General features: G+C 35.1%; 1 protein-coding gene and 1 long non-coding RNA gene across 3 annotated transcripts; both read left to right on the top strand.

Annotated features, from left to right (window-relative positions):
* Positions 1 to 13757, top strand: LOC114419355. Its single transcript, XR_003668244.1, has 3 exons — positions 1 to 86; positions 6622 to 6624; positions 13748 to 13757. It is a non-coding gene; the product is annotated as an uncharacterized LOC114419355 (long non-coding RNA).
* LOC114419353 lies at positions 4610 to 5465 on the top strand. Of its 2 annotated transcripts, none has more exons than XM_028385011.1 (2): positions 4610 to 4785; positions 5165 to 5465. In XM_028385011.1, exons 1-2 carry the CDS (start codon positions 4677 to 4679, stop codon positions 5290 to 5292), a joined length of 237 nt encoding a protein of 78 aa, XP_028240812.1. In that variant the 5' UTR covers positions 4610 to 4676; the 3' UTR covers positions 5293 to 5465. The 2 variants fall into 2 exon arrangements, with proteins under 2 accessions (XP_028240812.1, XP_028240811.1); XM_028385010.1 differs by having other exon boundaries at positions 4625 to 4785; positions 5162 to 5465.
* Positions 13758 to 15420: the final 1663 nt, after the last annotated feature.

Below are 15420 nucleotides of genomic sequence, written 5' to 3'. Positions count from 1 at the left end.
TCTTCTTCTTCCCAGGAACTCTATATTGCCTACACAAACTACCCTTCTCTTATTTCTTTTTTCCTTTCAATCTCATTATTATTCTTGTAAGTTCCTCTTTCTTTTCATAATTCATAATCCAAGTTTAGTTCTCTTATTATTCCAATTCTTGTTTTTTACTTGCTACAGATCTACCAATTGGTATTTTGAATCCGATTTGTTTACACACTCTTATTATTTGTCTCATGGTTTATATAGCTACACATAGGATTCTTGTTTTCTTGTATTGTATGCACTCCTTGTCAAGTTAATTGGTTGTCTTAAAATTGTTTGGCCTCTCTTCAGAACCAAAGGACAATGCTAAAAACGTGTGTTCCTGTTTTCTGAAACCTCATATTCGATTTGGATTCCTTTTGTTTTTAATTTCTCATTGATCTGTTTGTTCTCAACAGCTGAGGTTTATGTACACTTGCAAATTTATTATGATCCTGTGATACAGTATCATTTATTAATACATAAAAATAAAGCTCTTTTATATTAACCAGTGATCTTGAATTCGTAGTCTTTGAATTTTGGGTAGGGGTATCCTGGGTTTATTCAAAAAGTGGTCTCACATTTGAGTTCTAGATACACCTCAAGGACAGTTTTACTGTTCATAGTAGTCCTATACTGTTTGGCTCAAATAGGATTGCCTCCTCGTGCTTCGGGGAGGATACCGTTGGTTACACCAATAAAATCAAACATGAATCCCTTGTAGTGAAAGGTTCTTTCTTTTGGATTGGTGGATTTGGATGTGTTTTTCCTTTTTTTTAAATCTCTTGTTGGCTTCATTTCTTTATAAACGCATCTAGTGGCTACTTTTGCTCCGGGTATTGGTGCAAGAGGACAATTGACATTAGAGAAGACAGATACAGCTCACAGATACACTATGTACTCTTTGTAGAACCCAACAAGAGGATGCATCCTATCTTTTCTTTCACTGCAGCAAAGTACAACCCATATGGTGGGAAACCATGTCATGGCTGCAAATTAAGGGTGCTTTTCCATTAAGCCCAAAGCAGCACAAAGTTTTGAGAAGGATTTTACAGTGCATTTTAATCACTGGTCAAGTAATTTACCACAAAGTTTTATGTATCAGCAGGGGATTGTATAGTTATGAGCTCTATACTTGTAAATTCATATGTATTATGTATCCATAGCTTGGTTCCCCCTCAGAATATCAATGTCTGATTGTGGAACCATCTATATGGACTTCTTTTGTATTTTAAGTACCTCTGCGTAGTTCTTTCAATATATAATATATTATCTTTGATGATAAAAAAAAGAAATTGCGTGAAAAAGGAGAGTTGTGGACCAGAGTTTTGAAATCCAAATAAGGTGGTTGGAGGAACCTTGAGGAACCAGAAAATTCAGCAAAGCAATATGTTTGGTGGAGGGATCTAAAACACGCTTTTAATCAATCAGGGAATGGTCATTCAAAATAACATGAAGTGGAAGGTGGGAGATGGAGAGAAAATTAGATTCTGGAAAGACAAGTGGATTTATCAACAGGAAACACTAGCAGAAAGGTATCCCAGGCTGTTTCTCATATCCTCATAGCAGAATCACACCATTAGGCAGATGGGAATTCACAATGACATGGGCTGGGAATGGAAATTTTCATGGAGAAGACTGCTATTCGACAATGAAATTGATGCAACTATCTTTCTTAGGGAGGTAGAAGGACAAAACATACAGCAACAACAAAATGACATTTGGGAGTGGCTAGGAGATCCATCAGGCAATTGCTCAACTCGCAGCGCTTACAATCTGATGTGGGAGGAAATTACTGGTGGTCAGAAGGAGGATTGGAGTGTGGAACTGTGGAAGACAAAGATACCTAGCAAAATTGCGGTATTTGCTTGGAGATTATGTAGGGGCAGATTGCCTATAAAAGAGAATCTGCGTAGGAGACACCTGGAAATCAACGATATGCTTTGCCCTTTCTGCAGTGGAGTTGTGGAGGATGAATCTCACCTATTTATCCATTGCACCAAAATCCAACCAATTTGGTGGGAATCGATGTCATGGATGAATATCAAAGGTGTTTTCCCTTTCAGCCTGAAACAACACTTCATTCAGCACATCTCTATCCAGATCGAAGGATTAAGGGCTAAGCGGTGGAGGAGGATTTTGCAGACTATTGAAGCATGCAATGCACACAAGTAAACTTCTGACTGACAACATATTTATTTTAACATTTCTAGAAAATTCTCTATAGAGACTAAATGGGGCACTATGATGGGCAGCTATCCTTTTTCAAAAGAACAACCAATTCCGGTTGGATGGGAGGAGATTCTAATAGAAGTTGCTGTAGAGATCCTAGCTAATCCATCATTTTCACGGCAAGAAACTTCTCTTTCTATGTTATGTTCTATAAGGGAGAATGAGAAGCTAATAACATCTTATTATTTGGGTTCTGAATACAACTAAGCTGCTTTACTTCTATTCTGAAATCTTAATCAAGCAATTAATTTCAGCTGGAGGGATCTCTAATTATCAGGACTATGTGACAAGAAATACCCTTGTTAAGCATCTTAGGGCTCATGGTATTGGAGGCAGTACTTGAACATCATTTAGAATACCAGATTCTGAGATATTGTTGTACACAGGCATTGACAATTCATGTGATGACAATTATGATCAGGCAAGTGTAGAATCAAATTCATGGTCAAGTGAAATAAACAATTATGACTCGGCCAATTCGCCATGTAACAGCAAGTCTAGTCTGTCAATTATGGGGCAAGGCACCTAAAGTTTCTGCTCCAAAGTTCTAGAAGAAGAGACACAAAAGAGGTAGCCTCAGATTTAGAAGATGATGTTTCTGTGAATTCTTTCAGCTCAAGGAACAACTTGGAAGAGCTTTGTTTATGACTATATCTGACCCTAGTCCTACATATAATTGAATCTATGTTAGAAATTTCCCTAAAATAAGCTTACTCCTGCTTATGCCACGACTGTTTCAGCACCCTAGTAGCAACAGTGTATGTTGGGTTTTCTTCGAGCCAGACTTCCAAGAACAGTGTAGGGGGTTCTGTGGGTTCGAGTGAGGACAATGTGGGTTTTCCGGCACTGTAGGGGGTTGTGTGGGTTCGAGCGAGGACAATGTGAGTGTCGAGGGAGCGATTTCCGGCAGATTTCAGGCGGGAGGAGAAAGAGAAGAGCGATTTCACGGTGACAAAGAGAAGAGGGAGGGCAAGGTTTTCGAGCGTGCGCGGCTTGTGAAATCTCAATTTTTAACTTATAAACATAACAACATCGGTTTTTTTATGGATAACCGATGTTAACTGAATATAGTTAACATCGGTTTTTACAAAACTGATGTTAACGTAAAATACATTACATTGGTTTTTTAACAAACCGATGTTACAATCAACTCCTTAACATCGGCTTTCTCAAAATCGATGTTAACTCTATGAAGTTAACATCGGTTTTGCTGAAATCGATGTTACCATATTCATCTTAACATCATGTTAACATCAGTTTTTTAAATAACCGATGTTAACATCAAGTAGTTAACATCGGTTTTGCTATAACCGATGTTAAGTAGCTCCATTTAATTACGAAAATGTCACCGCGCTTTCGTTAATATCGATTTTAGCAATAACCGATATTAATAGGGCGATGTAGAAAGCCTTTTTTTAGTAGTGAGATTCACAATGCCATTCAATCATAGTTTATCGTATATGATAAGTTTATTGTCTTTTATAATAATTACCTTAAAAGTTATATTAACAATGATTTGTGATTAAATGACAATATAAAACTATTTTATACTTTAATACATGACTATTAAACTCTTTTTATTTTATTTTTTAACATAAATTTTTTATTTTAAAAGTAAAATTCATAAATATAATAAATAAATGCATAAATTCAATACTCATTAATGACAACATTAAAACCCATTGTCCTTTTCTTAATAAAAGTGCATTGGAAATCCACTTTTTTATTAAATGTCCTAATAATTAATATATGATATATAAAATAAATAAAAAAGAAAAATATGAAAAGAAATTGTCTAAAACACCCTTATTTTGTGCGGCAAAAAATATACCAAAATTTCCTTACTATATAGTATTATAAAAGATATGTAAGATAATAGTAGCTAAAAATTAAAATGGAGGCAACGGGAAACAAATAAAACTATCATGATATTAGGACATTGTCCTTTTCAATACTCATTAATGACATAATAAATAAATGCATAAATTCAATACTCATTAATGACAACATTAAAACTCATTGTCCTTTTGTTAATAAATGTGCATTGGAAATCCACTTTTTATTAAATGTCCTAATAATTAATATATGATATATTAAATAAATAAAAAATAAAAATATGAAAAGAAATTGTCTAAAACACCCTTATTTTGTGCGGCAAAAAATATACCAAAATTTCCTTACTATATAGTATTATAATAGATATGTAATATAATAGTAGCTAAAAATTAAAATGGAGGCAACGGGAAACAAATAAAACTATCATGATCGTAAATTTTGGGATACTTAGTTACTAAATAAGATTGAATTAAATCAATACTAGGCTCAAGAATTGAATAATGTTGTTTTAACTCCTCTCCTCTTTTCTATAAATAGAGAATATTCATCAACAAACACAGGTACAAGTTTTAAATTGTTTCAGTGATTTAAGGAAAATGGGTTCCAAGGCTTTGCTCGTCCTTGTTGTGTTCTTGGCTTTTGTCCTCGTTCTTTCTGGTGAAGTTGCACCCGAAGATATGGATGAGAATTTTCATGCAAATGATGGTAACTCTTTTCATGAGAAATTTTCACCTGCATTTGTTATTAGTTGTACAACTCAAATAAGTTAATATATTATCATTTTATAGATACATGTAGATATTTTCTTCATATTAATATGCTAATTAATCTAACCAAGTTTAATCAAGCATATTAGGTTGCTAGAACTAATATGTAGAGAAATTGGCCCCTTTCTATTTATTTTTATATTGCCAAAGAAGAATTGTATGCGCATTTGGTTAATTAATTAACCATATCGAGGACTAGCTTTTATATCAATTTCATTGTTTTGTTTGTGATACATATGTAACCAAAATACGATTATTTTACTAACATTATTCTAAGTACCTTATTAATTATATATTGTTTATTTTTTGTTTAGTAGGTGTTGCTGATACAAATATGGTAGATGAAATGAAATATAGTTACAGTAGTTGGCGAACTGGTGCTGCACTGCCTTGTCCTCCTAATTGCTGTTATGTGTTCCATGGAAAGTGTATACCGTGCTGCTGAACCGCATAACTAAGTAGGAACTTTTGCTAAGAATTAGTTGTTGCTATCACTATTGCTATGTATAGATAAAGAGAAATGCTAGCAACACAAACTACATGAGAAGTGTAGTTATGCATGGAATAAAAATGAAAATCCCTCATACTTAATAAAAGAATGTTAGATTAATTTGACATGATTTCTCTTTCAAATTCCTTTGTTTTCCTTGTCTTATGTTGTATCCGTTCGTTTTGGCTAAAATTAAATACACAAAATAACTAATTACATTTGTTTTCCAATACTAAAGGAGTTTGGCAGATCGAGTTGAAGACTATGACACCAAATTAATACATATAAACTTGATTATGACAAACGAACTCTTTTAGTCCAAACTCTGTAGCTACCTGACTTTTGCATTATGAACTTCGTTAAAAAAATTCACATAAACTTAGTTAAAAGTTAGTATAATGGTTTAGGGGGAACAAATGAAGATAAATTTAATATATTTTGGAGAGGTTTATGACTTTAAAAAAATTTCCTATTTTAAAAAATATTTATTATTTACTAAAAGTATCTTTGATAAATTTTATTATGATATAATTAATTGTTATTATTTTTAATTTTAAGGCAATGTAGTTTTAAGATTTGTGTATAAGTATTGTTGTAAGTTAATTAAGTATACTTTTTTTTAATTTTAAAAACTTATAAAAATGATTTGGACATATTTTTTTATCGATTCAATCTCCCCCTTTCTCAAAAAATATCTATTGAAATTAATCATAAATTCATGATTAAATGTATGATATATAACAGACAAGTTAGCAATTAAATTACACATTTAACTAAGAATTCTTTTTGTATAGATTATTTTATATACATATTAGATTAATTTATCTTTTAAATTGAAAGTTAACTTGAATAGTTTTTAGAATATAAAATTACATGTGAGTTTTTAGTTCAATGTTTCAATGACATAGAAATTGAAAACTTTGGAAGGAGATGAATTAAAAAAAACATATTTTAAGAAAGGAGTATTATAATATTGGAAATCTTAATTTATACCTCCTTTAATTTGAGCAAAAAAAAATCTTAATTTATTTCCAAAAATAAAGATATATTAGAAGAAGTACAAAACAAAATAAATTTATATTGTACTAAGAGCATTAAATTACATAAAACGGTAATATTATTTTTCAAATGCATACAGTACTTCTGAGATATATTTAATAATATTTGTAATTATTGCAAAAATTAATTTGGAATTACTCAAATCATGTTTGAGATTAATTATGTTTTTTTTTGCAGAGACTTTTTTTCTCCGCAAAGAGATGTATTATTAATTATGAGTTGAAGTTTGTTGATGCAATCCTTCCAAGGAAGGGACTCATCACCAGAGCCATGACTAAGAGATTCCAAGAAGATTGAGTCAGAGATGCAACAGAAGACCCTAGGGTTCTCATGAGCCTTATGATAGATTTTTGACCCACGGGCTAAGTATGAGCGCACTTTTCTTTGTACATATTAGATTAGGATTTTATTATTTTTGGGTCTTGTATTTAGGGCTCCATAGTGTAGGGAGGATACCCTAGTAATGTAGGATTTTCAGCCCTTGTATTTTAGGGCACCTAGACTAGTTTTTGTAATAGGGGTCATTTTGTAATTTCACATGCATTAAGTGCAGTATTTCATGTGTGTGTTGGGAGAGAAATTTAATTGAATTGGGAGAAGTTCAATCCAATTAAATTTTGGACCAGCCTAAGGGGGAGGTGAGTATTTGCTTGCTACACCACATTGGCACATCATATAGTCACACTCTATGGATGTTCTTTATGATTTACATGCCTCATGATACCTACACAACTCTCGAACCCTTATTTTCAAAATTGACAAACCTCTTTTTGGTTTTTTCTAGCATTTTCCTTAAATAAATGTTGGTGGCGACTCCCACGCGTTTTGTTTTTGGAAGACGCACCTTTTCTTTTCGCCTTTCGCACCCCCTTCGTAGGGTAGGTTGCGACAACTAATATAGATAAATGCACCTTTTGTGTCAATAATGTAGTCTTCTTAGGTTTTGTGGTTAGCAAAAATGGGGTCCATGTGGACCCTGAGAATATCAAGGTCATCCAAAAGTGGCCCACCCCAAAAAGTGTAGGAGATATTATGAGCTTCCATGGGTTGGCTAGTTTCTATAAAAGGCTTGTTCCTAATTTCTCTACACTTGATTTGCCACTCAATGAGTTGGTGAAGAAGAATGTGGCATTCACATGGGGTGAGACACAAGAGCAAGCCTTTGCTTTGCTCATAGAAAAGCTCACCAAGGCACCGGTTCTGGCTCTCCTTGACTTTTCTAAAACTTTTGAGCTAGAGTGTGATGCCTCTGGTGTAGGTGTGGGAGCTGTGTTGTTATAGGGTGAACACCCTATTGCTTACTTTATTGAGAAACTTCATGGTGCCTCTCTCAACAACCCCACATATGATAAGGAGCTTTATGCCTTTGTTAGAGCCCTCCAAACTGGGGAACATTACCTTGTTTCCAAGGAGTTTGTTATTCATAAGGATCATGAATCACTTAAGTACATTAGAGGGCAATGCAAGTTAAACAAGAGGCATGCAAAATGGGTATAGTTCCTAGAGCAATTTTCATATGTTATCAAATACAAAAAGGGAAAGACCAATGTGGTTGCACATGCTCTTTCTAAGAGACACACAATTGCTTTCTTCTCTTGGAGATCAAATTTTAGGATTTGATAACATAAGGGAATTGTATGTTTCTGATGAGTACTTCTCTCCTATTTATGCTAGCTATGGGCACAAGGCCCAAGATGGATTCTACATTGCTAAGGGGTATTTGTTCAAGGAGGTATCCCAAGGATCCATTAGAAAGTTTTTGGTCAAAGAGAGCCATGAGGGTGGGCTAATGGGGCATTTTGGAATTGATAAGACTCTTGTCTTCCTCAAGGAAAAATTATTTTGGCCCCATATAAAAAAGATGTCCATGGGTATTGCACTAGGTGTGTGACTTGTTTACAATCCAAGTCTAGGGTGATGCCTCATGGGCTATACCCACCTTTACCCATTCCATCTGCACCCTAGGTAGATAATAGTATGGACTTTGCCCTTGGGCTTCCTAGGACCCAAAAGGGTGTAGACTTTATCTTTGTGGTGGTGGATAGGTTTAGCAAGATGACACATTTCATACCATGCCACAAGGTAGATGATGCTAGTCACATCTCAAGACTCTTCTTTAGAGAAGTTATGAGGCTTCATGGTTTGCTTAAGAATATTGTGTCTGATAGAGGTGCTAAGTTCCTTAGCCATTTTTTTAAAACATTATGGGCTAAGCTAGGAACTAAGCTCTTTTTCTCCACCACTTATCACCCACAGACTGATGGGCAGACAGAGATAGTGAATAAATCTTTATCCACATTGTTAAGGGCTCTCCTAAAAGGCAATCACAAGTCTTAGGATGAGTACCTTCCTCATATGGAGTTTTCCTATAACAAGGGGGTTCATAGAACGACTAAGCAGTAACCTTTTAAGGTTGTCTATGGGTTCAATCCTCTCATGCCTTTGGACCTAATTCCCCTTCCACTTAACACTTCTTTTATACATAAAGAAGGGATATCCAGGTCAGAGTTTGTGATGAAATTACATGAAAGGGTTAGGAACCAAATAGAGAACCAAATAGAGGTGTATGTAGCTAAAGGCAATAGAGAACCAAGTTCATACTAAGAGAAAGTCCAAACTTAGCCCTAGAGGTGATGGCCTTTTTCAGGTCTTGGAGAGGATCAACAACAATGCTTATAGGCTAGACCTCCCAGAGGAGTATGGAGTTAGCAACACCTTTAACATTACTGATTTGGTTCCTTTTGGAGGTGTAGCTGATTCAGATGATGAGGGGTCTGCAGATTTGAGGACAAATCCTCTTCAAGAGGGAGGGTATGATGCAATCCTCCCAAGGAGGGGACCCATTACCAGAGCCATGGCTAAGAGATTCCATGAAGATTTGGCTAGAGATGCAAGAGAAGGCCCTAGGGTTCTCATGAGCCTTAGGGTAGATTTTGGGCCCATGGGCTAAGTATGAGCCCACTTATCTTTCTACATATTAGATTAGTGTTTCATTATTTTTGGGCCCTGTATTTAGGGCTCCATAGTGTAGGGAGGGTACCCTAGTAATGTAGGATTTTCAACCCTTGTATTTTAGGGCACCTAGACTAGTTTTTGTATTAGGGGTAGTTTTGTAATTTCACATACATTAAGTGTACTATTTGATGTGTGTGTTGGGAGAGAAATTTAATTGAATTGGGAGAAGCCCAATCCAATTAAATTTTGGATAAGTCTAAGGGGGAAGTGAGCATTTGCTTGCTACACCCAATTGCCACATCATATAGTCACACTTTGTGCATGCCCTTCATGTTTTACATGCCTCATGACACCTAAGCACACTTAGTGGAGAATCTTGGACTTGATCTTGGATTAATGGGCTGAGCCATAGCTAAAATTCACTAATCATAATTAGTGAAATTTTGGCTCCACAAATTCAAATTCAAATTCAAGTGAAATTTGAATAGAAATTCAAATTTCCCTCTAATTTTGTGTGACACTTAGGATATAAATAGAGGCCTTGTGTGTGCATTTTTTGGAAATTTGATCATTTGAGAAATTATACTTCAAATTTCAGACCTCATTTGAGGCATAAATTTTGTGGCCCCCTCTCTCCCTCTCCCTCTACTCATCTTCTCCTACCTTCAAGCTCTTATCCATGGTTTCCTATGGTGGTGAACTTGTTCTTGACTCATCTTCTCCTTGAAGTGGCATCTTCAATGACCTTTCCTCCTTCTCCATTCCACTGCCATTGATCTTCTAGAAGAAAAGGACTCCATTAATGAAGAAGGTCCAAGGCCTACAAGCTCTACATGGAACTACATCATTTGTCATAATTTAAGGAGTGCCAAACACAACCAAACCAGTACAAGATAGCAATGTGTTTCATCATATGGTTGTTAAAGCTTGTCCCCCTCCCACATAAGCAACCCCGATAATGAGACTTATACATGAAACTTTTTCACTCAGATGGAAATACTTGCATGTCACCAAACCATAGGTATATTGACCAAATGTAATAAGAGAATCTATAGTCAAACAGAAGGTGTCTAGTAGATTCTACACATTCATTACAAAACACAGTTTATATTAGTGTCATCTGAGATGATCTTCCTTTCTTCAAATTATCGATTGTTTGGAGCCTATCATGTGCCACCTTCCTCACAAAACCTTTAACATTAGAAGGTATAGGTAGATGCAATATTTGCTTGTGAAATTTTTCATTCTCCAAGTTCTCATTCATAAGCAAACTGCCATACACCTCTCTAACCATATACTTCTTCTATGAGTTAATATTCTTTGCACACCCATCCCCTATGTTCTATTTTGGCCCATTTTCACCAATGGCAACCCACATTTCTTGCACCACAAGATGTTCCAATTCTAACCATGGTCTCCTTCAGTGTAGATCCCATCTTCATTCCTCCTTATTGCATGGGCGTGCCCACCTCGACATTGTTATTGTTCTGAGTTTAGAAAAGCTCGATTAAATTTTTTCCATAAGCTCTCATTTGTTGGATCAAGTGGCCTCGGAATAATTAAGAAGGGGGGCTTGAATTAATTATTGCTGAACCTTTACTAATTAAAAATCTACCCTTCTTAGGCTTTTACTATGTTGTTAAGAAAGTAGAGAATAGAAATAAAAACTTAACTAAAAGTAAAAGCGATAATTAAAGTGCACAGCGGAAATTAAAAGTGTAGGGAAGAAGAAAACAAACACAAGAGTTTTATACTGGTTCGGCAACAACCCGTGCCTACATCCAGTCCTCAAGCGACATGCGGTCCTTGAGATTTCTTTAAAACCTTGTAAAATCCTTTACAAGCAAAGATCCACAAGGGATGCACCCTCCCTTGTTCTCTTTGAACAACCAAGTGGATGTACCCTCCACTTGAACTGATCCACAAGAGATGTACCCTCTCTTGTTCTCAGTTACAACAACCCAAGTAGATGTACCCTCTACTTGTACCACAAAGGATGTACCCTCCAATGTGTTAAGACAAAGTTCTTAGGCGGTTAGTCCTTTGAAACTTTGTGAACGGGAAACAAAAAATATCTCAGGCGGTTAGTCCTTTGAAATCTTTTGTTTATGGGAAAGGGAAGAATCAAAAGAATTCTCAGACTGTGTCGTTTTGAATTCTTTGACAAGGGAGAAGGGAGACACAAAAGAATTCAGGCGGTTAGTCCTTGGCGAATTCTTTTTGGCAAAGGGAGAAGAGAATGAAAAATATGAAAAACACAAGTTTTTGAACAAAGAACTGTTCTTGGAACAGAAAGTTTTGAACAAAAACTTTTAGAAAGATGAAGAGAAAAAAGAATCAGAAAAATTATGTAGAAAGAAATGAAAGAAGATAGAATGATTGAAAGAGATGATGGATCATCTTTAAATTCATGCCATGGTCACATATTTATAATCTCTTGATGACTCAAGTCAAAGTTTTTGACTCTTGGCAATTTCTTTTAAAACTAGTCACTTAGAAAAGTTGTGACTTTTGAAAGAATCTTCAGAAACAAGTCACTGGAAGAATTGTGACTTTTGGAAATAAATTTTTCGAAAATAGTCACTGGTAATCGATTACCATTAAGGTGTAATCGATTACACATCAATAGATGTGACTCTTCATTTTGAATTTTGATTACAGCTGGTAATCGATTACATATTTATGGTAATCGATTACAGCTTTGTAAATCAGTTTGAAAAATAATGTTGGCTACTGGTAATCGATTACTACCTTCTGGTAATCGATTACCAGAGAGTAAAACTCTTTGGTAAAAGATTTTGTGAAAACTTCATGTGCTACTCAATGTTTTGAAAAACTTTTTTTAATACTTATCTTGATTGATTCTTCTCTTGATTCTTGAATCTTGATCTTGATTCTTGAAACTTGATTCTTGAAAACTTCATTCTTGAGTCTTTGGAATTTGCTTGACTCTTGAATCTTTGGCATCATCTAAATAACCTTGGAAGGCATTGCTTCCACATCATTATCTTAACTCTCTAAAAGCTCACCTCCTTCCCATGCCTAACTACTCTCGAGACATTTTTTGGAAACCACCCAAGGCCATTCTGAAAGACCTCACAAACATTCAAAAGATCACACCACCATTGAGACCCCGTCTTTGTGTGGCTACCCTCTACAAGAATATCAATATTTAAAAATCATATTTTCTCACCAAAATATCTCTCCGAAGACTTTCTCTATTATTGATCAACATCCTCCAAAGCCATTTACCCAATAATGTCTTATTGAACAATAAATTTTTAATTCCCAACCTTCCCCTCTTGATATGATAACACACTACATCCCATCTCACCCATGACACATTTTTTTCCCTCAATTTTCCTCCTCATAAAAAGTTTCTTTGGATCCTATTTAGAATATTTTAATGACTTTCTTGGGTACTTTTAAAAACAAAAGTTAATACAATTGGATAAGGAAAATAGTACCGATTTTTATGAAACAAATTCTCCTTCCAAATGACAAGTGTTTCCTCCTCCAAGGAGTCAATATCCTCCTCATCTTGTCAATTACTGGCTGTCATGTGCCAATCTTCCTTGCATTCTCTCCCACTGATAACCTAGAGTATACAAAAGGAATGGTCATAGTAGTACAATTTAAGATCTTCGCAATACTAAAGACCTTCCTTTGTTCCACATGGACACCCACCAAGCTACTTTTGTAACAATTTACTTTTAAGTCAGATGCCAATTCAAAGTATCTAAGAATTGCTTTCAAAGTAAAAACAATTGCCACATTATCTCTAAGAAATAAGACTGTGTCATCTGTGAATTGAAGAAGTAAAACCTTCAAGTTCCCATCACCAACCTCAACCTTGGTAAAAAATTCTTTGATTTCATAATTAATCCACTCAAGCCCTCCACAAGCACCAAAAAGAGGAACGGTGCCAAAGGATCTCCTTGCTCAAGGCCTTTTTAAGCAATGAATTCCTCCAATGGACTTCCATTTACAAGGATGGATTTTGAAGAAGATTATAAGCAACACCACATCCACTCAATCCATTTTCCACAAAAGCCCATCCTATGTAACATGTATGTCAAGAAATCCTATCTAACTGAATCATAAGCCTTTTCAAAGTTAGCCGGAAAATGAGGCAACCTTTCTTCATGAACTACTTTTTTTTTATAATAAACACCCCATCCAAAATGTTCCTTTCCCCTAGGAAAGCAAATTTCTTCTCATCAATTATTCCACCTAGAACCATAACCTTCCTAATTCTTTTTTCCAAGATCTTTTCTATAATCTTATCCAAACATCTAATAAGAGAAATATGTCTGAATTCCCTTAATCATTAGGGGTTCTCTTATATATATATATATATATAGATAGATAGATAGATATATAAAGAGTGAGAAAGGATTCATTAGTACCTTGGAAGAAGGTGGGATCCCAATTGGCTAGTATACAATCTCTTTTGTTACAAAGGAAATTACGCATCCCTCCTTCACAAATTGAACCCAATCCTAAGAAGGAAGAGAATATTGTGAGTACCTAGAGTGGACAACCTAAGGTAGAGCTAAAGATGGAGAAAGCCACTCTACCACAAGAAAAAGAGGGTCTTACTAAAGACAGCCAAGAGGCAAACAAGGAGGGTGAGAAGGAGGTACTAATACCTCTTCAGGTAAGTGTTCCCTATTAGACAAATGGCCTCAACTATCTTAAGAAGGGGTGAATTAATTTTCACTAACAAAATTTTAACCCCCTTCTAAATGATAGGCTCGAAATGCAGAAAAGAAGCAACAATCAATTTAATAATGTTCTTTAAACATGCAAGACAAAATTGATTGCAATAAAATAAAAGAGATAAGGGAAGAGAGAAATACAAACTCGATTTATACTGGTTTGGCCACTTCCCGTGCCTACGTCCAGTCCTCAAGCAACCCACTTGAGATTTTTCACTCTCTTTGTAAAAATCCTTTTACAAAGTCTGAACCACACAGGGACAACCCTTCCCTTGTGTTCGGGAATCCTTACAACTTAAGAGACCTTTGGTCCCTTAATCAATCTCTTTGTATAAGAAGAAGAAGAAGAATTCTCTCTTTAAGAGAAGGATATTACAATTGAAGTTCCTGGATGAACTCTTAATAGATTTGCAAGTGTTTGCCCAAGAGTTGTTGAGAGAGCATTTGACAATGAAGTTCTCTTGAAATATCTCTCTCTTGCTTTTTGAAGTCAGACACACACATATATATAGGCCCTTCATGCCTTTTCAAAATGGTTTGAAGAGATGTGTCTTTTCAAAAAGCTTTTTATGAAATTCTTCACTGGTAATCGATTACAGGTTTCTGGTAATCGATTACACAGTTATATTTTGAAGGGTTATGACTTTTGAATTTGAATTTCAATAGTTTCATTGCTGGTAATCGATTACAAACAATTGGTAATCGATTACATGTTCAAAATTCAAATTCAAAACCCTTTTTAACAGCTATTTCTCAAACTTGTCTTCTGGTAATCGATTACACTACCTGGTAATCGATTACCAGAGCCTTGCATGTCTTGGAATCACTTTGTTTTGAGGCAAGGCTTGATCTTAAAGTAATCTTGAAGCAAGGCTTTGTTTGTTGAAGCAATCTTGTATTAATCTTGAAGCAATGCTTATCCTTTGAAGTAGCCTTGTTTGATTCTTCTTTGGCATCATCAAAATGCATGTATTCATACATTCACATTCCCTTCCCTCAAAGATTGAAAGACAAGAGTAAGGATGGACAGTTTGCTAGGTTTTTTTAAATGCTTAAAAGGGCTCATACTAATATCACTTTCACTGAGGTAATTGCTCAAATGCCAAAGTATGCCAAATATTTAAAAGAAATTCTTTAAAATAAAGGAAATTCGGCAGACTTTGCTACAATTGGTCTCAACAAAAAATGCTCTGTTATAGTTTTAAGGAAGTTGCCACCTAAGCATATTGATCTAGGGAGTTTTCCAGTTCCTTATACTATAGGAAACTTACAAATTGATAGAGCTTTATGTGATTTAGGTGCTAGTATTTAATCTGATGCCATATTTTGTCTATAAGAAGTTAGGGTT

Source organism: Glycine soja, chromosome 7 (assembly GCF_004193775.1).
Source record: "Glycine soja cultivar W05 chromosome 7, ASM419377v2, whole genome shotgun sequence".
Classification (NCBI taxonomy): Eukaryota; Viridiplantae; Streptophyta; class Magnoliopsida; order Fabales; family Fabaceae; genus Glycine; species Glycine soja.
This window is presented reverse-complemented; position numbering and strand designations above follow the sequence as displayed.